Below are 23,606 nucleotides of genomic sequence, written 5' to 3' on the forward strand. Positions count from 1 at the left end.
CAAAGTTTTTTCTGTGATTGTCACGACTCCCACCGAAGGTGGCTGCCTGTTCGGGCGGCGCTCGGCGGTCGTCGTCGCCGGTCTAAGTCCTGCTGTCTCATCCCGTTGCCCAGTCTCCCTACGGCCCCACAGACTGGGGAGGCCCTGTTTACCCACGTCTTCCGGCACTACGGGGTGCCTGAGGACATTGTTTCTGATCGGGGTCCCCAGTTCACGTCCAGAGTTTGGAGGGCGTTCATGGAACGTCTGGGGGTCTCGAACAGCCTGACCTCGGGTTTTGGGCAGGTGGAGAGAGTGAACCAGGATGTGGGTAGGTTTCTGCGGTCGTATTGCCAGGACTGGCCTGGTGAATGTGCGAGGTACGTCCCATGGGCGGAGGTGGCTCAGAATTCCCTCTGCCACTCCTCTACTAACATGTCACCGTTCCAGTGCGTGTTGGGCTACCAGCCAGTCCTGGCCCCATGGCATCAGAGCCAGACCGAAGCTCCTGCGGTGGAGGAGTGGGTTCTGCGCTCGAAAGAGACCTGGAGAGCCGTCCAGGAATCACTAAAACATGCTGATGGACGGCAGAAGAGGGGCTTTGACCGGCACCGCAGTGAGGCGCCCGTTTTCGCACCGGGGGACTGGGTCTGGCTCTCGACCCGAAACCTGCCCCTCCGCCTGCCCTCCCGGAAGCGGGGTCGCAGTGTGTGGGGCAATTTAAAGGTTACAGCTTCCTTCTTACTATTGTATTAACCCCTCGTTTTATGCGTCTCTCCTCAGGCCGGTGGTGGCTGGTCCCCTGCAGGAAGGTGAGGTGCCGGAGGTCCCTCAGCCCCCTCTGGACAACGAGGGGTCCCCGGCGTACACTGTACGTTCTATTCTGGACTCGAGACGCCGGGTGAGGGGCCTGCAGTACCTCATGGACTGGGAGGAGTACGGTCCAGAGGAGAGGTGCTGGGTACCGGTGGGGGACATCTTGGATCCATCACTACTGAGGCAGTTTCACCGCCTCCATCCGGATCGCCCTGCGCCTCGCCCCCTGATCGCCCTGCGCCTCGCACTCCCACCGAAGGTGGCTCCCCTGCCTGGGCGGCGCTCGGCGCTCATCGTCGCCGGTCTACTAGCTGCCACCGATCCCGTTTTCCTTTTCTGTTTGTTTTGTCTTATTGGTTGCACCGGTCTCTTATTTTGTTTTGATTCAGGACTTTTAAGCCTGTTAGGCCCGTCTGTTTTTGTGCGGACTTGTTTTCTGTTAGTCGAGGTTGTTGCGTGTAGTGTTCCTGTCTGTTTGTGCCCTGTGTTGGGTTGGACAATTTTTGATTATTCGCCTGCTGTTTTGGGGGTTCATATTGGAGGCCGTAATAAAGTCCGGTTTCCCCATTATCGTCTGCTCTCTGAGCTTGACTCCACACCCACCACTCCAGGCTTTGTGACAGTGATTGAATCAACATTATAACAGCCCCTTTTCAATGCAACAAACAAATCTAACTTTGCAAGATTGAGTCTGTGATTTTGTTATAGGCAGTGGCAGAGAGCAACGGAGTAGAATTCTATTGGCATGGGTAGCCCATGAGCGGTCTTTCAGTTAATGCGCATTTCAGATCAGTTCAGATAAGAGCACAGTGTGCACATTTTATTTTTATTTAACTAGGCATATCAGTTAAGAACAAATTCTTATTTACAATGACAGCCTAGGAACAGTGGGTTAACTGCCTTGTTCAGGGGCAGAATGACAGATTTTTACCTTGGCAGCTCAGGGATTCGATCTAGCAACCAACCGTTCAGTTACTGGCCCAACTTTCTAACCACTAGGCTTGCCATGTGTTGATGTTCTTTGCTAGTTAGCAAGTTATTTGCTAGTTAGCAAGTTATTAGCCCAGTTATAGATACGTATGGGGAGTTACTGCTTCCAACAAAAGCACAAAACGTGTAGGCTACATTTCAAACGGTCTTTTGCGACAGGCTTGAATTTGCAAATAAGTCAACAGGCAGAGGGGTAGCCTACATTGTGGGCCAGTGCCAATCTCTCTGGGCTTGTCTCGCTCTCCACTGTTATCCAAGCGTGGCTGATCACATGACACCTAACACAGACTGACACTCCAACATAATTTGGCACAAAGTATGGCAGTGAGGCAGTTTCCTGTGAATGCTTGTCTTGGGTGATCAGTAATAACTATAGTACTGTATGTTTTTACACACTCTTTGGTTGAATTCACAAATTCTAATTATTTGTGAGTCTGTGGGGAAATATTTATCTTTAATGTGGTCATACATTTGGCAGGAGGTTAGGAAGTGCAGCTCAGTTACCTACTCCTCTCTGTCAATTCCACCTTAATCTGTTGCTGATTTTCACATTGATTGTTGATGTTACCATAGCAGCAGACATACAACCAGAAGTGCAGAAGGAGAGAGGAGAAGGGAGAGGGAGGGTGAAAGCATAGCACACAGAGTGGGTGGCAGGCTGCAGTATAGGTGGTAGCCTATACTGATCCCAGGTTTGTTTGTGCTCCCTATGGTAATTGTCACGTCAAACACCATAGGAGTTGGCAAGACAGAGTTGGCAAGACATTATTCCAATTAAACCATAAGTCATAGCACGTTTTCATTATGAATAATAATGATGAGCAGAAGGGTGTTAACTGGCCCAGACAGTCATGGAATACAGATGTACATGCATTATTTTACCTTTATTTAACTAGGCAAGTCAGTTAAGAACAAATTCTTATTTTCAATGACGGCCTAGGGGGTCGTTCTGCCTGTTCAGTGGCAGAACGACAGATTTGTACCTTGTCAGCTCAGGGGTTTGAACTTGCAACCTTCCGGTTACTAGTCCAACGCTCTAACCACTAGGCTACCCTGCCACCCCATTATGGGGTGGGGACAGACAGGAGGAACACATGCTACACACACAAACACACCCTCTTCATTCTTCTTCCTACAATAATCAAAGGAAACAAAACTGCAATAATGTCTTCCTCTGTGGCAAGACTACTGTAAATAACAGGCACCTTTACTTACTAACATATTGCGCAACTGTGCTGCAACATCACAGTTGTTTTTACGACCCAAGGCGCCAACAAGGCAGTTTGTTTGTCGTAAAATGTGTTGCTCTTACTTTATCTTCCAATCTGAAAGATCTTTTGGTAAAAACAGATCTACAACAATGTTTCCTGAATTGCCATGGCTTCTATGTGCTTATCTATCTATGAAATGTATGCATGCATCTAATTAGATCAAACCAAATGAAGCATTTAAGCGTAAGACCTAAATGGATTGACTCCAAAAGAGTCTAATGACATTAGAGGGAGTGTTCTCTAGGCACGGAAATGACCCATGATCCAGGTCAACTAACCCTCATTCAGTTGAGTAGGAGTGGGGGGGTACTAGCAGATAGTGCTACTGAGGGTAGACGGCAGTGCCTTGCTGCATGCAGTACTTCCAGAGGTTTGTTTAACGGCGTGTGACTGGAGTCGAGCTGGTCGACTGAGGTTCTTTGGAATGCATGCAAATATGTGTATGGAAGCAAACCAAGGTTAGCTAACAGACTGCAGCTGGGTTCCACTTCCAACACACTAGAAACTGTTTTCTCAAGTCTGGCTAGTATACAGTGCCTTGCGAAAGTATTTGGCCCCCTTGAACTTTGCGACCTTTTGCCACATTTCAGGCTTCAAACATAAAGATATAAAACTGTATTTTTTTGTGAAGAATCAACAACAAGTGGGACACAATCATGAAGTGGAACGACATTTATTGGATATTTCAAACTTTTTTAACATATCAAAAACTGAAAAATTGGGCGTGCAAAATTATTCAGCCCCTTTACTTTCAGTGCAGCAAACTCTCTCCAGAAGTTCAGTGAGGATCTCTGAATGATCCAATGTTGACCTAAATGACTAATGATGATAAATACAATCCACCTGTGTGTAATCAAGTCTCCGTATAAATGCACCTGCACTGTGATAGTCTCAGAGGTCCGTTAAAAGCGCAGAGAGCATCATGAAGAACAAGGAACACACCAGGCAGGTCCGAGATACTGTTGTGAAGAAGTTTAAAGCCGCATTTGGATACAAAAAGATTTCCCAAGCTTTAAACATCCCAAGGAGCACTGTGCAAGCGATAATATTGAAATGGAAGGAGTATCAGACCACTGCAAATCTACCAAGACCTGGCCGTCCCTCTAAACTTTCAGCTCATACAAGGAGAAGACTGATCAGAGATGCAGCCAAGAGGCCCATGATCACTCTGGATGAACTGCAGAGATCTACAGCTGAGGTGGGAGACTCTGTCCATAGGACAACAATCAGTCGTATATTGCACAAATCTGGCCTTTATGGAAGAATGGCAAGAAGAAAGCCATTTCTTAAAGATATCCATAAAAAGTGTTGTTTAAAGTTTGCCAAAAGCCACCTGGGAGACACACCAAACATGTGGAAGAAGGTGCTCTGGTCAGATGAAACCAAAATTGAACTTTTTGGCAACAATGCAAAACGTGATGTTTGGCGTAAAAGCAACACAGCTGAACACACCATCCCCACTGTCAAACATGGTGGTGGCAGCATCATGGTTTGGGCCTGCTTTTCTTCAGCAGGGACAGGGAAGATGGTTAAAATTGATGGGAAGATGGATGGAGCCAAATACAGGACCATTCTGGAAGAAAACCTGATGGAGTCTGCAAAAGACCTGAGACTGGGACGGAGATTTGTCTTCCAACAAGACAATGATCCAAAACATAAAGCAAAATCTACAATGGAATGGTTCAAAAATAAACATATCCAGGTGTTAGAATGGCCAAGTCAAAGTCCAGACCTGAATCCAATCGAGAATCTGTGGAAAGAACTGAAAACTGCTGTTCACAAATGCTCTCCATCCAACCTCACTGAGCTTGAGCTGTTTTGCAAGGAGGAATGGGAAAAAAATGTCAGTCTCTCGATGTGCAAAACTGATAGAGACATACCCCAAGCGACTTACAGCTGTAATCGCAGCAAAAGGTGGCGCTACAAAGTATTAACTTAAGGGGGCTGAATAATTTTGCACGCCCAATTTTTCAGTTTTTGATTTGTTAAAAAAGTTTTAAATATCCAATAAATGTCGTTCCACTTCATGATTGTGTCCCACTTGTTGTTGATTCTTCACAAAAAAATACAGTTTTATATCTTTATGTTTGAAGCCTGAAATGTGGCAAAAGGTCGCAAAGTTCAAGAGGGCCGAATACTTTCGCAAGGCACTGTAGTGAGCTAGTGCTACAATAGGAAATTAATATGAAAGCAGGCTGAGTAATTCCATAATCATTAATTGTCAAAATACCATATACTGTACATGCACTCATGCAAAGACATCGGTGCACAGAACAAGGGACTGTGGTCTATTCCAGTCTGAACTCCTTACCTGCTCCATAATCACACTGTACTGTACTATATAATCACACATTACACCATTAATGGCGGCTGGTTTGGGTTAATTCTGACACATACCAGTTAACGCATCATTCATAGGAAGTGACTGGCTTGTTAATGAGTGGTTGGACCACATACCATACATACAACATCCAGTGTCATGACAAGGTAACTAATGACGTCATCTGTCATGACATAGCCAGGTATAGCGCCATTGACTAACATCATGGTAACATTATGTCGGTTGGTCCTTCAACAATGTTGAAGTCAAATTCTCCCAAGAAAGTAGCCTGGTCCCAGATCTGTCTTTCCAACTCCTATGGTCAATGTTGGAGCTGTGACATTGACCGTAGGAGTTGGCAAGACAGCACAAACTGATCTGAGACCAGGCTACCAAGAAAGAACACATAATTGTCAAGAAATCTGCTGCAGGTCCATAAATGGAGGACTGACAGCTGACTGCACTACAGTAAATGCTGTTGAGTCAGCTACCTACTCAGCACTATTTGACCCCGATGCCAGAGTGTAGCTCTTGTAGCCCTTCTTACACCCAACTAAACTGATCCCAGACAGCCTGGCAAATGAGCTGTCAACTTAAAAGCTTTTCCTGAAACTCACACGTCCTCTCACACCCACAATCACACATACGTACACAGACATTGATTAACGCAGGCATGCACACACACATGCACGAGCGTACAAACAAACTGTGGAAGGACCACCAGAGGGCAGGCTGGGCTCATGGATAGTAGCCCAACAAGGCATGGGAGACAAGGTAACCAGAGGCAATTAAGCACAGCTGACGGTACTAATGACATACTCTCCTTCCCCTCGAAGAGAGAGGATGGAACCAGCAGAGAGGGGGGAAAACTATCTCTGGAAGATGGCCACCGAGAGAGAGGAGCTATCCAGGAAGAACCACTAAGACGGTGACAATCCCGTGACTTTTTGTTGTAGTTTAAAGATTATCCTATTATGTACTTGTTTCATCTGGAGAAGAAGATGTATGTTTTTCCTTGGAAGATTTTCATTGATTATGTTGGAGTGTTTGTGTTGACCCAATGCCCTCAATAGAGAACTGTGTTCAATCAAGAAAACTTACTCCTGACTTGTTTATTCCACCTTCCCGCTTTAGAGTGACGCCCAATTACTTGGTCCGCTCACATTGGTGGAGAATGCAGGTATTAGGTGGACGAGTGACACAAGGATAAGTGAGTAAATCAAGATTCTTCCAGTAGACCCGGAGGAACCATTCAAGAACGATGGATAACGCCCTACTACAACAATTGATCACGGCACAGCAGACAACCATAGAACTCCTGCAACAACAGCTGAGCCGACGAGAAGAACCTAGAGTTAAGCCAAGAGCGGCTGCTCACGCCATCTTACCTCGTCTCTCCAAGGAGGATGATATTGAGGCCTTCCTCATGACCTTCGAAAGGACGGCCACCTTGGAAGAGTGGCCGCCCACAGAATGGGCGAGCGCATTAGCCCCTCTTTTGACCGGGGTGGCTCAGGAAGCCTATTTTGACCTGGATTCCCGCGAAGCTGCGGACTATGGGCGACTAAAAACCGAGATCCTGTCCCGGTACCAGCTGACTGCCAGAGATAGGGCTGTAAAATTCCATCAATGGACCTATACAGCTGATCAACCCGTCCGTGCCCAGATCTTCGCGTTAATACGACTGACGAAACAGTGGCTAGAACCTGGAAAGGGAGTAGGACATGTGATAGAGACTCTCGTAGTGGACAAGATATTGAGAGAATTACCCAGTGACGTAAAAAGGGTTGTGGGGCAAGCCAACCCGTTGTCAGCCGACGACATAGCCCAGGCGGTGGAAACATATCGGTCTACAGGGGAGTTGTTAAAAAGTGACAAGGAGGAAGGGAAGGAGTCTTCCAATCCCGTACCACGACTCACCCCGGCGCGCCCGCCACCGAAACGTCCAAACCCCCCCCGGAGGTGGGAGAAGTCAGCCACCACACAGCAGGGTCGGTGTTATAAATGTCAGTCTCCCAACCATTATGCCCCACAATGTCCTAGCAAGGATGAGCCCATGGTCACGGAGTCATCACTGCCTATTCCCAAACATCCCGTTTTGAGGGGGCAGGATCAACACTGTTGTTTAGCAGAGATAGCCCCAGCCTCAGAGATTCAGGTGCAAGTCGAAGGACAAGATGTGGTAGCTATTCTCGACTCAGGAAGTATGGTTACGTTAGTAGAGGAGCGGATGGTGACCTCCGCAACACTGCTACCAGACAAAGTAGCCGTATCCTGTATCCATGGAGACACCCACTATTACCCCACTGTGAATCTGCCTATTCTCACTCCAAAAGGAAGGTGTACAGTCAGGGCAGGGAAAGTGCCCCAGCTGAAGGTGCCATTACTGATCGGGAGAGACTGTCCCCTATATAAGGAGCTTCGGCAGATGACGTTATGTACGGGAAGAAGGGGGACAGGAAAGAAGAGAAAATCCAAGCCCGAGGTAGTAGTCCTACAAGTAGTCCTCTGCAGCAGAGGAAGAAATAGCGACCCAACGTTTACGACAGATATTCCAGGAAACCACCGATGAAGACACATGTGAAGGGTTATACACAACACAGGAAGAAAGGAGCAACCAGGCGCTAAGGGATATATTTGAAGCTCCATCCGAGGAGGGAACCTGGAAGGGATTCTCCTCGGTCACCCCTGATGGGGATGTGGAACATCCTCCACATCCCTCTACCGAGGTCGACCTGCCCCAGGAATTAAAGGGACAGTTCGGCACCTCGCAGCATAGAGACCCAGACCTAAGGGAGGCCATGAGGAAAGTGAAGGAGATCGACGGGAGGAATGTTGACGGATCAGGTGAGCCCACTCTTCCTTACTATGCAATCAGGCGGGGTCTCTTATACTGGGTCGTACGACGAAGGGGGGAAAACCAGGAATTACTAATGGTGCCTAGGCCATACAGGGATACAGTTCTACAGTTATCCCATTCCCACGTCCTAGGAGGACACCTGGCACGAGACAAGAGTATTGACAGAATCATGCAGAGATTCTATTGGCCCCGGGTCACCCGGGATGTGGCCAGGTATTGTAGGACGTGTGATCAATGTCAACGTACAGCCCCACGGCCACACCTACGTAACCCTTTGATTCCTCTTCCCATCATAGAGACTCCCTTTGAACGCATAGCTATGGACCTCGTAGGACCCCTCCCAAAATCCGCCAGAGGACACGAGTACATCCTAGTGGTTATAGATTACGCTACCAAGTTCCCGGAGGCCATACCCCTGCGTAACATGTCGTCAAAGGGAATTGCCAAGGAGTTATTCCTGATGTTCTCTCGTGTGGGCCTCCCCAAGACTATCTTAACCGATCAAGGAACCCCGTTCATGTCCCAGTTGATGAAGGACTTGTATCGGTTATATCAGGTTCAACAGATACGTACAAGCATATTCCACCCTCAAACAGACGGGTTGTGTGAACGCTTGAACAAAACGATTAAAAGCATGTTGAGAAGAGTGGTGTCCCGAGACGGGAAAAACTGGGACATGCTTCTCCCACACTTAATGTTTGCCCTGCGAGTACCCCAGGCATCCACTGGATTCTCTCCGTTTGAATTGCTCTATGGCAGACCCTGTCGAGGGATCCTCGACTTAGCCAAGGAGACCTGGGAGACCCAACCATGCCCCTTTCGATCCACAATAGAACACGTTACCCTGATGAGAGACCGCCTGTCAGCAGTGTGGCCCATAGTCAAGGAGCATATGGAGAAGGCCCAAAGGACACAAGGCCGGGCCTATGATAAGTCCGCGACCCCCCGTGAGTTCACCGTGGGAGAGAAAGTGATGGTGCTTGTGCCCACGGCCGAACATCGCTTGCTGGCGCAGTGGAGGGGGCCCTACGAGGTAATGAAAAGGGTCTCACCGGTCAATTACCTCATCAAGCAACTTGACAGGAGGAAGAAGGTCCAACTCTATCACATAAACCTGCTGAAGACGTACCATGGACGAGAGGAGGAGGTGGCTTTGATGGCCCTGGAGGGCAAAGGAAAAGAGGAGGCTCTACCACAGGTGCGCCGTGGCCAAACTCTCCTACCGGAGCAGTCAAGACAGCTAGACAAGCTGATTATGAACTTCGGTCGAATATTCTCTCCATTCCCAGGACAAACAGATGTCCTGTTCCACCATATCCACACTGAACCCGGCAAGAAGGTGCATATCCGCCCTTACAGGATTCCTGAGGCTCGCCGAGTCATCGCTAAGAAAGAGGTGAGGGAAATGTTGAGGATGGGCGTGATCGAGCCCTCGACGAGTGAGTGGTCCAGTCCCATAGTCCTGGTCCCCAAATCCGATGGTAGTATGAGACTCTGTAACGACTTTAGGGGCGTGAATGCCATCTCTACATTCGATGCGTATCCCATGCCCCGCGTGGATGAACTCTTGGAGCGCTTAGGAAAGGCCAAGTTCATCACTACCCTGGATTTGACGAAGGGATATTGGCAAGTGCCGGTGGCTCCGGAGGATCGCCCAAAGACTGCCTTCGCCACCCCAGAGGGGCTTCTCCAGTATGTGAGGATGCCCTTCGGACTGCACGGTGCCGCTGCAACTTTCCAACGCCTCATGGATGCCATTTTACGGCCCCATCAAGAGTATGCAGCGGCGTACATAGACGATGTGGTCATCCACAGCGAGGACTGGGATAGTCACCTCCTGCGATTACGGGTGGTGCTCGTGAGTTTGGAAGCCACAGGGTTGACAGCCAATCCAAATAAATGCTGCCTGGGCCTGTCCGAAGCGGAATACCTAGGGTACACCGTGGGGAATGGGAAAATACGCCCACAGGCAGAGAAGAAAAGGGCAATTCGTGACTGGCCTCGACCCCGGACCAAGCGAGATGTTCGGGCCTTCTTAGGGATAACAGGATATTATCGCCGTTTTATCCCGGGATATGCAACCATTGCCAACCCCCTCACAAACCTCATCAGGAAAAACCTGCCAAACCAGGTAGAGTGGAAAGACGAGACGGAAGAGGCCTTTCAATTGCTAAAAGATGGCTGTGTTCTGATCCTGTTCTACAGGCTCCGGACTTCTCACAAGAGTTCATTGTGCAGGTCGACGCCTCGGATACAGGGCTCGGAGCCGTACTAGCTCAGGGTAAAGGTGAAGAAGAGAAGCCGATTCTCTTCATTAGTAGGAAGCTCAGCGATCGGGAACAGAGGTATGCGACCGTAGAGAAAGAGGCCTTAGCCATCAAGTGGGCCCTCGATTATCTCCGGTACTACCTACTGGGTCGGAGGTTTGCATTAGTTACTGACCATGCGCCCCTCACGTGGATGGCTGGTAAGAGAAACAATAACAACAGAATAGCTAGATGGTTTTTGTCTTTACAACCGTTCTCTTTCCATGTCATCCACAGGGCCGGATGGAGGAACGGGAATGCAGACGCGCTGTCCCGATGCGACCAAGACGGTGCGTCTGGCGCCCGACCCTCCGGTTCGGTCCTGGGGGGGAAGGTATGTGGAAGGACCACCAGAGGGCAGGCTGGGCTCATGGATAGTAGCCCAACAAGGCATGGGAGACAAGGTAACCAGAGGCAATTAAGCACAGCTGACGGTACTAATGACATACTCTCCTTCCCCTATAAGAGAGAGAATGGAACCAGCAGAGAGGGGGGAAAACTATCTCTGGAAGATGGCCACCGAGATAGAGGAGCTATCCAGGAAGAACCACTAAGACGGTGACAATCCCGTGACTTTTTGTTGTAGTTTAAAGATAATCCTATTATGTTCTTGTTTCATCTGGAGAAGAAGATGTATGTTTTTTCTTGGAAGATTTTCATTGATTATGTTGGAGTGTTTGTGTTGACCCAGTGCCCTCAATAGAGAACTGTGTTCAATCAAGAAAACTTACTCCTGACTCGTTTATTCCACCTTCCCGCTTTAGAGTGACGCCCAATTACTTGGTCCGCCCACAACACACTCAAGGAGTCAACCAAGACTTCAGCAAACTACATCAACATGCTACAGTGTGTACCTCCAGGTCTCATTAAAAAGCAGCGAGAGCAGCTCAGATTGTCCATGATGCACTACGGTCATACCCTGCCCCCACAAGGGGTGATAAGAGGGTTTCAGTGTTTGCTGCAAGTACAGTCTAAAATTGCTAACAATATTTCAATCCAAGTGTGATAATACCCTACACGTGTCTGGTATCTACTTCACACAGCATCTCACACTTTGGTGGAGAGATAAGATCGATGTATATCTTTCTTTAGTACAAGGTAGATTGACAGAGGAAAAGTGTGTAGATTGTTGTTGGTTACAAACATGTCTAACAGAGGGTCTTTCCATTGTGTCATCTATCAAACTATGTCATTCTGGACTTCATCAGACTGTTATTGTCTTGAGTGCTATATTGTCTGCTCAGCTGTTCTTCCACAAGCTTCTTCAATAAACATGTTGGAGGGTAGAGGATTCTATATGTGATCCTGTGTGGCTCAGTTGGTAAGAGCACAGCTATAGCAATGCCAAGGTTGGTTGTAGGTTCAATTATTATAGGGATCACATACACTTACTAAAAATGCATGCACTCACTGTACTATAAGTGGCTTTTTACATGAATAAGAGGGTGTACTGAACCTTCATCCTCTTAATGCGTCACCTTGGAGCAGCCATCAGCTTTAGAGGAGTGCAGTAGAGATATCTACAGCTAGCTACACTATATTAAACTCTGCTGGGTTGACTTTAGATATTTTTTTATTTAACCAGGGAAGTCAGTTAAGAACAAACTCTTATTTACAATGATGGCCTACCCCGGCCAAACCCTAACCTGGACGACACTAGGCCAATTGTGCCCTGACCTATGGGACTCCCAATCACAGCCAGTTGTGATAAAGCCTGGAATCGAGCCAGGGTCTGTAGTGACACCTCTAGCACTGAGATGCAGTGCCTTAGACCGCTGTGCCACTCAGGAGACCACAAATTAGATATAGCCATCTTCTACAGTCACAGGTGGAGTCCCAAATGGCACCCTAAAGTAGTGCATTATGTAGGGATATAGAGTGCCATTTAAGATGCACTCACATATTTAGCAGCAGCAGTCAGACAATAAAACCCTTTCATAGTTCCATAATTTATGCTGACAACATATATTATTTATGGTGTTTCTGAGCTATTTGCTGATAGAGAGATTCCCCAGCCAGACCCTCTATAGTTCCAGCACTAACACGTTTCCTATTCGTGAGTGTAAAAAAAAATGTTTTACGTTGCATTAACTTACTCTGGGGCCTAACATGATAGAATGTTACTGATTAACAAGGCCCTCCCTGGTCACTGTCATCCCAAAACATCTTTGAAAGATCTCTTCTCATCCCATCTCTTTCTTTGAATCGATGGATATCGTATGAATTCTACTGAAATGACACTGAAGTGAAAAGATGGTGGCTCAATCCCAAATCACCCACTTCCCGTAGGCCCTCCATTTGTGCGTTCACACTCCACCTCCGCAATATGAGCAAGTGTCCCAAAGCTTAGGGAGTGAAAATGATCGAGAGTGTATTGGCTAACTAGACCCTTCGATAGCCACTTCAACCGAGCCAGCATGGATGCAGGTTCCAGAGGGAAGTGCTATCCCAACACACACAGCAATATGTTTGGAGTTTGCGCAATTTCATACTAAAGAATTGAGAGGTGTGCCAAATTATACAGTATTACATGTGCTATGGTGTCCACCCAGTCTGCCCAAAGTGCGGGGAAACATATGATTATGCAGCTTTCTGGCAGCGACATGAGGAATTTACATGTTGTGGTGGTCGTCTTCAAAGTTGTTTCTGCTGGTCGCAAAAAGCTAAATTGGCATAACATGAGCTGAAATAAATGTAAAAGGCTTTGAAAATAAAATGTAGTATGCTCCATGCTCTGTTGACATTTCACAGAGATACACTTGTTTTTGTGAGAAATCCTATAAAAAGAACAGGAATTTAACATTAATTTGAAAAGCGTATACTAAAATGTGAAAATACTACATGTCATGTCTCAAAATCAATATCTATTTTACCTCTATATTGTTTAAAATCCTGCGGATTTGAGAAGAAAGATGACGAATTCAACAGGAAAGTGAGCCTGTTAAGTAGCCTTCATTCTCGCAAAGCATCCAGCCTAGCTGACATAATGCTCTGCAATGTTCTTTATTTTTGACCACTTTTTTCTCTGGCCATTGATTTAGTCACCCGAATTTTGGCCATCCTACATGGGTAAAACATCCTACATGGGTAAAACATCCTACATGGGTAAAACATCCTACATGAGTAAAACATCCTACATGGGTAAAACATTCTACAAGGGGTAAAACATCCTACAAGGGTAATTGAACAGATTATGATAGAGACATGAGGTTTGGACCATTGTTTTTCTTAAAGGATTATCTACACAATTAACATGTTATTTTACCCATTGTTCAAAATAGGCGTTTTGGATTGGACACCCTACAGGTATGTTTGTTTGTGCCTGATTTCGAGGCTTGATACATAAAACAATTTAAATACCTCCAATGTTTAACTGTTACCGAGGTTTACTTCTTGTTAAATGGCAAGGGGGATTTGTTCATTAGAATTTCATTATTATTTAAATGTGGAACATAAATTGCATCACAAGTGTGTCCCGAAGTTGATGGATTTATTCATTAATACCCTCGCCACTCTATTGATAGCCCCATAGAACCACCCTGATCTCACAAGCTTACATTCTGCTATCTGTGTAGCAAAAAGAATGTAAGCATGCGTGATCAGGATGGTTCATACGAGGTTACTCTATTTAAGTCACCCCTAGGAGTTGTCACCTACACGTGGCACGGAGGGCATTCAGAATGAGTTGGTAGTGGCGAGGGGCTATTTTGGGATTCACCAGGTCATGCATTAAGATGATGATCCACTGTATAGGTCAGAGAAGGCTGTGATCAGGTCAGAGGTCATGACCTTTAGTCTCTGAGACACTAGGCTACTACAACAGACCAGCTGGTGTAATTATGACCTCGGCTCTGAAAGTAAAATAATCTATTACATTCTATATATGAAGGAAAAACGGGCCACACAAACACACTTTCTATCTCTCTCCCTTGTTAAGGACAAATTAACAATAAAGTTCCCTACATATTGTGGACCATGTTATTACTGCATAATGTGGTGTTGTGCATTTTCACTATTCCGTGGGAAAGTGTCCATGCACTACTGCCCTACCAAGCAAAAGAGCAGTAACTGGAGTGAAACTGAGAAAAATGACTTCAAAGTTGTTTTATTGTCCAGCCAACTGAATTGTAGGCAGAACATTTGAGATGTGGTTGTCTGTTGTTATTTTTTATTCATATTGACCCTGACCTCTAACATGACATTTGTCCCTAGACGGCAGTTACTGCCTTCTTGCTTGGTACACCCACTGGAATACGTTTCCATGACGATTGTTTTTAACAAACTTGTGTTAATATATTTATTTGTATGTAGCTGTCCTTGTCATATAGTTTGATACTTGTATCAACGAAGAACAATAAATAATACCAAGGTCAACCGTAGACACAGCAGCACAAAGCTCAGTGAAGCCAAGGTAAAAGGCAGTAAGTAACTGACGTGTGTGATGGCAGTTACTGCCTTTTCCCTTGGTTTCACCTAAACTTTTTGCAGTTACTGCGAACATGACCCCCCCCCCCCCCCCCCCATTTTCTCCAATACACAACACAATGGAGGCCGGATATTTGTCCACAAGATAAAGCATGCATTTAATGTTAAAAAAAAGTAAATAACTCATTTTTGACCAAATGCAGTTGTCTCTTGTTTGGTAGGGCAGACTAGACCGACTCACCTAGCAAATATGTAAGGTGCATTATGCAGAGCTTTTACTGAAATGGTGTTGAATAGGAGTTATTATCTGATGAAAATAGATGTTTATCTGGCTTCAGGGACCTCTTGACCATGGGAATTCACACGACAACAGAAAACAGACAATTGCGCGTAAAAAATGCTTATATTTATGGTGAAGTAAAAACAACATGTTGTTGATGCCATCAATGTCGTTCACTCCCGAATTCCAAGTTATGCAATTCTACTCTTGGCTACTGCTGCTCCCTCCAGATACATTTAGGCTAATAAATTAGTCTAACCTGAACGTCAAAACACAAGCAAATACCAACCCAGACATGTGTAATTTGATGGGATCTCTATGTACCAACCTTTCACTTGAGTCTCGTAATCCCCAATAATCTCCTTGTCCTTCTTGACCCTCGTATGGGATGACATGATTCTTTAAGAATTAATTATGGAAGCCTGTAGACTTCGCCTTAATAAGACACCACAACGTAGCCTACAAATCTCTTCGGCAGATACATAAAGCAGGATGGGCTTCATGCGTTTCAAAGAACTTCGGTGTCCCAATTTGCACTTGAGGTTGCAAGGCGATCAATGCGACTTTGAACTGCAAAACAAATAAGGATAACTCCCCTCTGTCGTCAACATAGCATTTTAGAATGTCTGTAAAAAAAATAAAAAATAATAATGTGCATTTACTGCATGTTCAATATATGATATGTTTCAATATAACCACTGCCTTGAAGCAGGGTGTATGCGCAAGTGCTGCATCGTGCGATTTTCAATGCGTCTTCCAGCCGCCCTTTTTCCTGCAAGTTCTCGGTCTGCTGCAGCAAGCCAGGAAGAGTTGGATGCTAAAGTCATCTCAGACTCCTCCCACACTCGCCTCCTCTCACACACTCTCAGTCTCTCACTCACGCATACACTCTCCCTCACGTACACATGCATGCAGACACACTCCCTCACATACACACACATGCAGAGAGGGTAATTACATTACAGTGGTTATGCACATGAATCTGACAAAGATATTTAGCAGTGTTGCTGATACAAGACAGATTTCAAAATGATGAGATTGAAAGAGGCACATCCTCGTTAGCACACAGACACTGGTGACCTGGAAAGGCTGCTTTATAGACCACAATTCAGAATATGTCCCTCATAACAGACGAGGGCTTTTTTTGTTATCTGATGTAGGCCTAATAATATCACTAACCTCAACGTGGCTGATGTTTTTAACAACAATGTTGACAGTTGTAAATAAAGGTCAATGACACTGAATGCTATGTTTTGACACAGCTGTCTGAATGATGAAAGATAATAGGTTTTCATGTTTCTCCAGTGGAAAATATTACTCAGCAATAACTCTGCATGACTCACATAGCCTTCATTTCAAAGACAGTTTGAAGATTAGACTTACCACTAAGTCAGTGGAAGAAGATGACTTTTAACTGTTACCATTCTGTGTCATGAGGCGTTCTGTTTTTGAGTACTGCTGATTCTCAAAACCTTGTGCACAGGGTCAAATGTCAAAAGACATGTTCAACAGATGTTGTATTGCCTGAAGGTTTCATGGTATCTACGAATGATATGAAGAGTTTACTAAAATTCTATTACTGCATGTCATATCTGATTCCAAGTAAGGCTATGACTCCTGTTAGGATATTAGTTGTAACATCATCCAAAATAAGCAGTCACGCAATGAAGGGCATTAAAAAGACAGCATTAAAAATCAGGTCAAAAATCACAGTAAAAGACCAGATCAAAATCAGAATGGTATGTTGGCAGTGGCACTGCATTTGCAATCATGAGTAGAGCACATGGTTCCAGTGTGGTATTTTTGTAGAAGAGCATTCTTTCAGACACTTGGAACAAGATATTGACCTGTGGCAGCCAACAACTGGACTTTGAACATAGCCAAGAAGCAATTTCTGTGACTCTTGAATGAGAAGCTTCTCTTTCCCAAATCCAATCGCTCCTAACTCAACTCTGAGCCCGAAGTTATTGCAGTGAAGGATCCTGGGAAACAATGACATCATCACTGTTCTTGAGGCCCAACAAGGCTCCATTGTCCATTTCCCATTCAACTGCATTCCAAATGGCACCCTATTCCCTATTTAGTGGACTTCCTTTGACCAGGACCTATAGGGCTCTGGTCAAAAGTAATGCACTACATTGGGAGTAGGGTGCTATTTGGGTCGCACTCTGAGTAATTCATTAATACATTAGCCTCTTTGGGAGCCATGCTGGTCAACCTCTACTGTAGTGAGCATCTGAAGACTAACACATTATATATAATATCCTCTCTCACTCCCAGGGTTTTTAATAAAACATATTTAAGCACAATGCACAATAATAAGTCAGAAAGCGAGCGAGGCACTGGATCATTTGCGTTACGTTTACCCAATTCTACTTTCAGCCATGCCACTTTAATTCACATAATTTACTCTCCTGCTGGTATTTATCCTGGTAATAACATATCCTTTGAGTAATACCTCACTCACATTTCTCTCAATGGTCTCATTAATACAGTGGTTCCCTTGCCAATGGGAACTGACCTCTATCCATTTTACCTTTTTGACTGACCAGTGGGGAGCAGGGGATCCCATTCAGATCCCATTCACTTCCGTCATCATGAAGTGCTTTGAGAGACTAGTCAAGGACCATATCACCTCCACCCTACCTGACACCCTAGACCCACTCCAATTTGCTTACCGCCCCAATAGGTCCACAGACGACGCAATCGCAACCACACTGCACACTGCCCTAACCCATCTGGACAAGAGGAATACCTATGTGAGAATGCTGTTCATCGACTACAGCTCAGCATTTAACGTCATAGTACCCTCCAAACTCGTCATCAAGCTCGAGACCCTGGATCTCGACCCAGGGTCTCGCACAAGCATTTCACTACACTCACATTAACATCAACTAACCATGTGTATGTGACAAATAACATTTGATTTGATTTGATTTGAGTCTGGTGGGACTGTCTGAAAACATTACTAGCTGTGAAATCCTTGCTTCATCCCTCAATTCCTTGCCTCCCTCTCAAAGCTCATTGGAGGAGGTCTGAGGGAGGAACCTTGGCTGCTCTTGGATAAGATTTGAGAGGGAGGTGAGGAATTTATTTACTGAACAACTGTATGTTTTTAGATACAGCCAGGATCTGGTAAAATGACATTTGACCCGTGAGATGAGCCACTAGTGGAGGAGAGACACCCAGGCTTTTAATGACTGACCCTGAACTGACCCCTGCGATGGGAACACTGATAGGTTAGACTGCTGAAACAATGTTAACTGCCAGATAATTAATACAGGTCACTTTAGGTTGAAAAAGGATGACAAGGGTTTCTTCAAGACACTTTACTGTAATATGTCTCCTCAGTATGGGGTGGAATCTGTCACATTTACAGTGACTTTATAGCACTGATTAGATCCTGATCTAGTCGCTGTATTATTGAGATTGTAGTCTATGGTGATAACTTATTACTTGGATTTCCCAGTAGGACATATTAGGCTTAGGACACATTGAAATGAAAAGAGTTCTAAACAGCAGATTGCCTATCATTGTTCTGGATCTATACATTTTACAACAGTGGGTGTTAGTAACCTCCAATTGCTGTGCTCAGAGTTGAATACTTTGTGCACAATGCATATTATATGAAACACACTACATTAAGCAGCAACGGTTCACTTCAGGCACAGACACATTTTCTGCTCTTATGAGTCCACCACTTCCATGACTGCACAGAACCCTCTTGAGTGACAGTAGTATTCTTCTTCACTTACATATTCTTTCGGAATCTCCACAGGGCCTCTTGGCAAAGTCAAATCAATATCAAATCAAATCAAATGTATTTATATAGCCCTTCGTACATCAGCTGATATCTCAAAGTGCTGTACAGAAACACAGCCTAAAACCCCAAACAGCAAGCAATGCATGTAGAAGCACGGTGGCTAGGAAAAACTCCCTAGAAAGGCCAAAACCTAGGAAGAAACCTAGAGAGGAACCAGGCTATGTGGGGTGGCCAGTCCTCTTCTGGCAGTGCCGGGTAGAGATTGTAACAGAACATGGCCAAGATGTTCAAATGTTCATAAATGACCAGCATGGTCAAATAATAATAATCACAGGCAGAACAGTTGAAACTGGAGCAGCAGCACGGCCAGGTGGACTGGGGACAGCAAGGAGTCATCATGTCAGGTAGTCCTGAGGCATGGTCCTAGGGCTCAGGTCCTCCGAGAGAGAGAAAGAAAGAGAGAATTAGAGAGAGCATACTTAAATTCACACAGGACACCGGATAGGACAGGAGAAGTACTCCAGATATAACAAACTGACCCTAGTCCCCCGACACATAGACAGGGCCAAACAGGAAGGATATAACCCCACCCACTTTGCCAAAGCACAGCCCCCACACCACTAGAGGGATATCTTCAACTACCAACTTACCATCCTGAGACAAGGCCGAGTATAGCCCACAAAGATCTCCACCACGGCACTACCCAAGGGGGGGCGCCAACCCAGACAGGAAGATCACATCAGTGACTCAACCCACTCAAGTGACGCACCCCTCCTAGGGACAGCATGAAAGAGCACCAGTAAGCCAGTGACTCAGCCCCTGTAATAGGGTTAGAGGCAGAGAATCCCAGTGGAAAGAGGGAAACCGGCCAGGCAGAGACAGCAAGGGCGGTTCGTTGTTCCAGAGCCATTCCGTTCACCTTCACACTCCTGGGCCACACTACACTCAATCATATGACCCACTGAAGAGATGAGTCTTCAGTAAAGACTTAAAGGTTGAGACCAAGTTACGTCTCTCACCTTGGTAGGCAAACCATTCCATAAAAATGGAGCTCTATAGGAGAAAGCCCTGCCTCCAGCTGTTGGCTTAGAAATTCTAGGGACAATTAGGAGGCCTGCGTCTTGTGACCGTAGCGTACGTGTAGGTATGTACGGCAGGACCAAATCAGAGAGATGGGTAGGAGCAAGCCCATGTAATGCTTTGTAGGTTAGCAGTAAAACCTTGAAATCAGCCCTTGCCTTGACAAGACACCAGTGTAGGCTAGCACTGGAGTAATATGATCAGATATTTTGGTTCTAGTCAGGATTCTAGCAGCCGTAATTAGCACTAACTGAAGTTTATTTAGTGCTTTATCCGGGTAGCCGGAAAGTAGAGCATTGCAGTAGTCTAACCTAGAAGTAACAAAAGCATGGATTAAATTGTTCTGCATCATTTATAGACAGAAAGTTTCTGATTTTTGCAATGTTACCTAGATGGAAAAAAGCTGTCCTTGAAACAGTCTTGATATGTTCATCAAAAGAGAGATCAGGGTCCAGAGTAACGCCGAGGTCCTTCACAGTTTAATTTGAGACGACTGTACAACCATTAAGATTAATTGTCAGATTCAACAGAAGATCTCTTTGTTTCTTGGGACCTAGAACAAGCATCTCTGTTTTGTCCGAGTTTAAAAGTAGAAAGTTTGCAGCCATCCACTTCCTTATGTCTGAAACACAGGCTTCTAGCGAGGGCAATTTTGGGGCTTCACCATGTTTCATTGAAATGTACAGCTGTGTGTCATCCGCATAGCAGTGAAAGTTAACATTATGTTTTCGAATGACATCCCCAAGAGGTAAAAACTATAGTGAAAACAATAGTGGTCCTAAAACGGAACCTTGTGGAACACCGAAATTTACAGTTGATTTCTCAGAGGACAAACCATTCACAGAGACAAACTGATATCTTTCCGACAGATAAGATCTAAACCAGGCCAGAACTTGTCTGTGTAGACCAATTTGGGTTTCCAATCTCTCCAAAAGAATGTGGTGATCGATGGTATCAAAAGCAGCGCTAAGGTCTAGGAGCACAAGGACAGATGCAGAGCCTCGGTCTGATGCCATTAAAAGGTCATTTACCACCTTCACAAGTGCAGACTCAGTGCTATGATGGGGTCTAAAACCAGACTGAAGCATTTCGTATTTATATTTTCTGGGTCAAGGTTTGGCTTTTTCAAGCGAGGCTTTATTACTGCCACTTTTAGTGAGTTTGGCACCCATCTGGTGGATAGAGAGCCGTTTATTATGTTCAACATAGGAGGGCCAAGCACAGGAAGCAGCTCTTTCAGTAGTTTAGTTGGAATAGGGTCCAGTATGCAGCTTGAAGGTTTAGAGGCCATGATTACTTTCATCATTGTGTCAAGAGATATAGTACTAAAACACTTGAGTGTCTCTCTTGATCCTAGGTCCTGGCAGTGTTGTTCAGACTCAGGACAACTGAGCTTTGAAGGAATACACAGATTTAAAGAGGAGTCCGTAATTTGCTGTCACGTTCTGACCTCTATTTCCGTTGTTTTTGTATTTATTTAGTATGGTCAGGGCGTGAGTTGGGTGGGTAGTCTATGTTTGTTTTTCTATGTTTTGGTCTAGTTCTATGTTCGGCCTGATATGGTTCTCAATCAGAGGCAGGTGTTCGTCATTGTCTCTGATTGGGAACCATATTTAGGTAGCCTGGGTTTCACTGTTTGTTTGTGGGTGATTGTTCCTGTCTTTGTGTAGTGTTCACCAGATAGGCTGTATTAGGTTTCACGTTCCGTTTGTTGTTTTCCTATTCATTTAGTTATTTCATGTATCGTCTATTATTGATTAAAGAACATGAGTAATCACCACGCTGCATTTCGGTCCTCTCTCTCTACAAACGAAGAACGCCGTTACAGAATCACCCACCACACCCGGACCGAGCAGCGTGTTAACAGGCAGCAGCGAAGGGAGGACGTTATGGACAGCAATGGCATGGAGTATACTAGTTGGGAGGACGAATTAGACGGTAAAGGACCTTGGGCTCAGCCAGGAGAATATCGCCGCCCCAAGGAAGAACGGGAGGCGGCGAAAGCGGAGAGGCGCTGGTATGAGGAGGCAGCGCGGCGTCGTGGATGGAAGCCCGGGAGTCAGCCCCAAAAATTTCTTGGGGGGGGGCTAACAGGGAGTATGGCTACGCCAGGTAGGAGACCTGCGCAAACTCCCTGTGGTTACCGGGGGGCTAGAGAGACCGGGCAGGCACCGTGTTATGCTGTGGAGCGCACGGTGTCCCCAGTGCGGGTGCACAGCCCGGTGCGGTACATTCCAGCTCTGCGTATCGGCCGGGCTAGAGTGGGCATCGAGCCAAGTGCCATGAAGCCGGCTCTACGCATCTGGTCTCCAGTGCGTCTCCTTGGGCCGGCTTACATGGCACCAGCCTTGCGCACGGTGTCCCCGGTTCGCCTGCATAGCCCAGTGCGGGCTATTCCACCTCGCCGCACTGGCAGGGCGACCGGGACCATTCAACCGGGTAAGGTTGGGCAGGCTCGGTGCTCAAGAGCTCCAGTGCGCCTGCACGGCCCGGTCTATCCGTCACCACCTCCAAACCCCAGCCCTCCGGTGGCAGCTCCCCGTACCAGGCTGTCTCTCCGGCCCATCCGTCCAGAGCCTTCCTCTTGTCCGGCGCCTCTGCCGGAGCCTCCCGCCTGTCCGGCGCCTCTGCCGGAGCCTCCCGCCTGTCCGGCGCCTCTGCCGGAGCCTCCCGCCTGTCCGGCGCCTCTGCCGGAGCCTCCCGCCTGTCCGGCGCCTCTGCCGGAGCCTCCCGCCTGTCCGGCGCCTCTGCCGGAGCCTCCCGCCTGTCCGGCGCCTCTGCCGGAGCCTCCCGCCTGTCCGGCGCCTCTGCCGGAGCCTCCCGCCTGTCCGGCGCCTCTGCCGGAGCCTCCCGCCTGTCCGGCGCCTCTGCCGGAGCCTCCCGCCTGTCCGGCGCCTCTGCCGGAGCCTCCCGCCTGTCCGGCGCCTCTGCCGGAGCCTCCCGCCTGTCCGGCGCCTCTGCCGGAGCCTCCCGCCTGTCCGGCGCCTCTGCCGGAGCCTCCCGCCTGTCCGGCGCCTCTGCCGGAGCCTCCCGCCTGTCCGGCGCCTCTGCCGGAGCCTCCCGTCTGCCCGGCGCCTCTGCCGGAGCCTCCCGTCTGCCCAGCGCCGCCAGTGCCGCCCGTCTGCCAGGGGCCGCCAGTGCCGCCCGTCAGCCAGGGGCCGCCAGTGCCGCCAGTCAACCAGGGGCCGCCAGTGCCGCCAGTCAACCAGGGGCCGCCAGTGCCGCCAGTCAACCAGGGGCCGCCAGTGCCGCCAGTCAACCAGGGGCCGCCAGTGCCGCCAGTCAGCCAGGGGCCGCCAGTCAGCCAGGGGCCGCTAGAGCCCCTCCGCCCGGAGCAGCTGTCCCTCTGTCCCGAGCAGCTGTCCCTCTGTCCCGAGCAGCTGTCCCTCTGTCCCGAGCAGCTGTCCCTCTGTCCCGAGCAGCTGTCCCTCTGTCCCGAGCAGCTGTCCCTCTGTCCCGAGCAGCTGTCCCTCTGTCCCGAGCAGCTGTCCCTCTGTCCCGAGCAGCTGTCCCTCT

At 47.2% G+C, this 23,606-nt stretch overlaps 1 protein-coding gene across 6 annotated transcripts in view; it reads right to left on the reverse strand.

Moving 5' to 3' along the window:
* Positions 1-16,138, reverse strand: part of LOC110528336 (SLIT-ROBO Rho GTPase-activating protein 3) — an 89,375-nt gene extending 73,237 nt beyond the window's left edge. For 3 of the 6 annotated variants that reach the window (XM_021610330.3, XM_021610328.3, XM_021610326.3), the window contains exon 1: positions 15,576-16,138. In XM_021610330.3, the coding sequence (XP_021466005.2) occupies positions 15,576-15,642 (67 nt within the window). In that variant the 5' untranslated portion in view covers positions 15,643-16,138. The remainder of the gene's footprint in view (positions 1-15,575) is intronic. The other 3 variants (XM_090241673.1, XM_090241672.1, XM_090241671.1) reach the window with 1 other exon arrangement.
* Between the last annotated feature and the right edge of the window lie 7,468 nt (positions 16,139-23,606).

This window comes from Oncorhynchus mykiss, chromosome 7, assembly GCF_057628025.1.
Source record: "Oncorhynchus mykiss isolate SJ-2025 chromosome 7, ASM5762802v1, whole genome shotgun sequence".
Taxonomy (NCBI): Eukaryota; Metazoa; Chordata; class Actinopteri; order Salmoniformes; family Salmonidae; genus Oncorhynchus; species Oncorhynchus mykiss.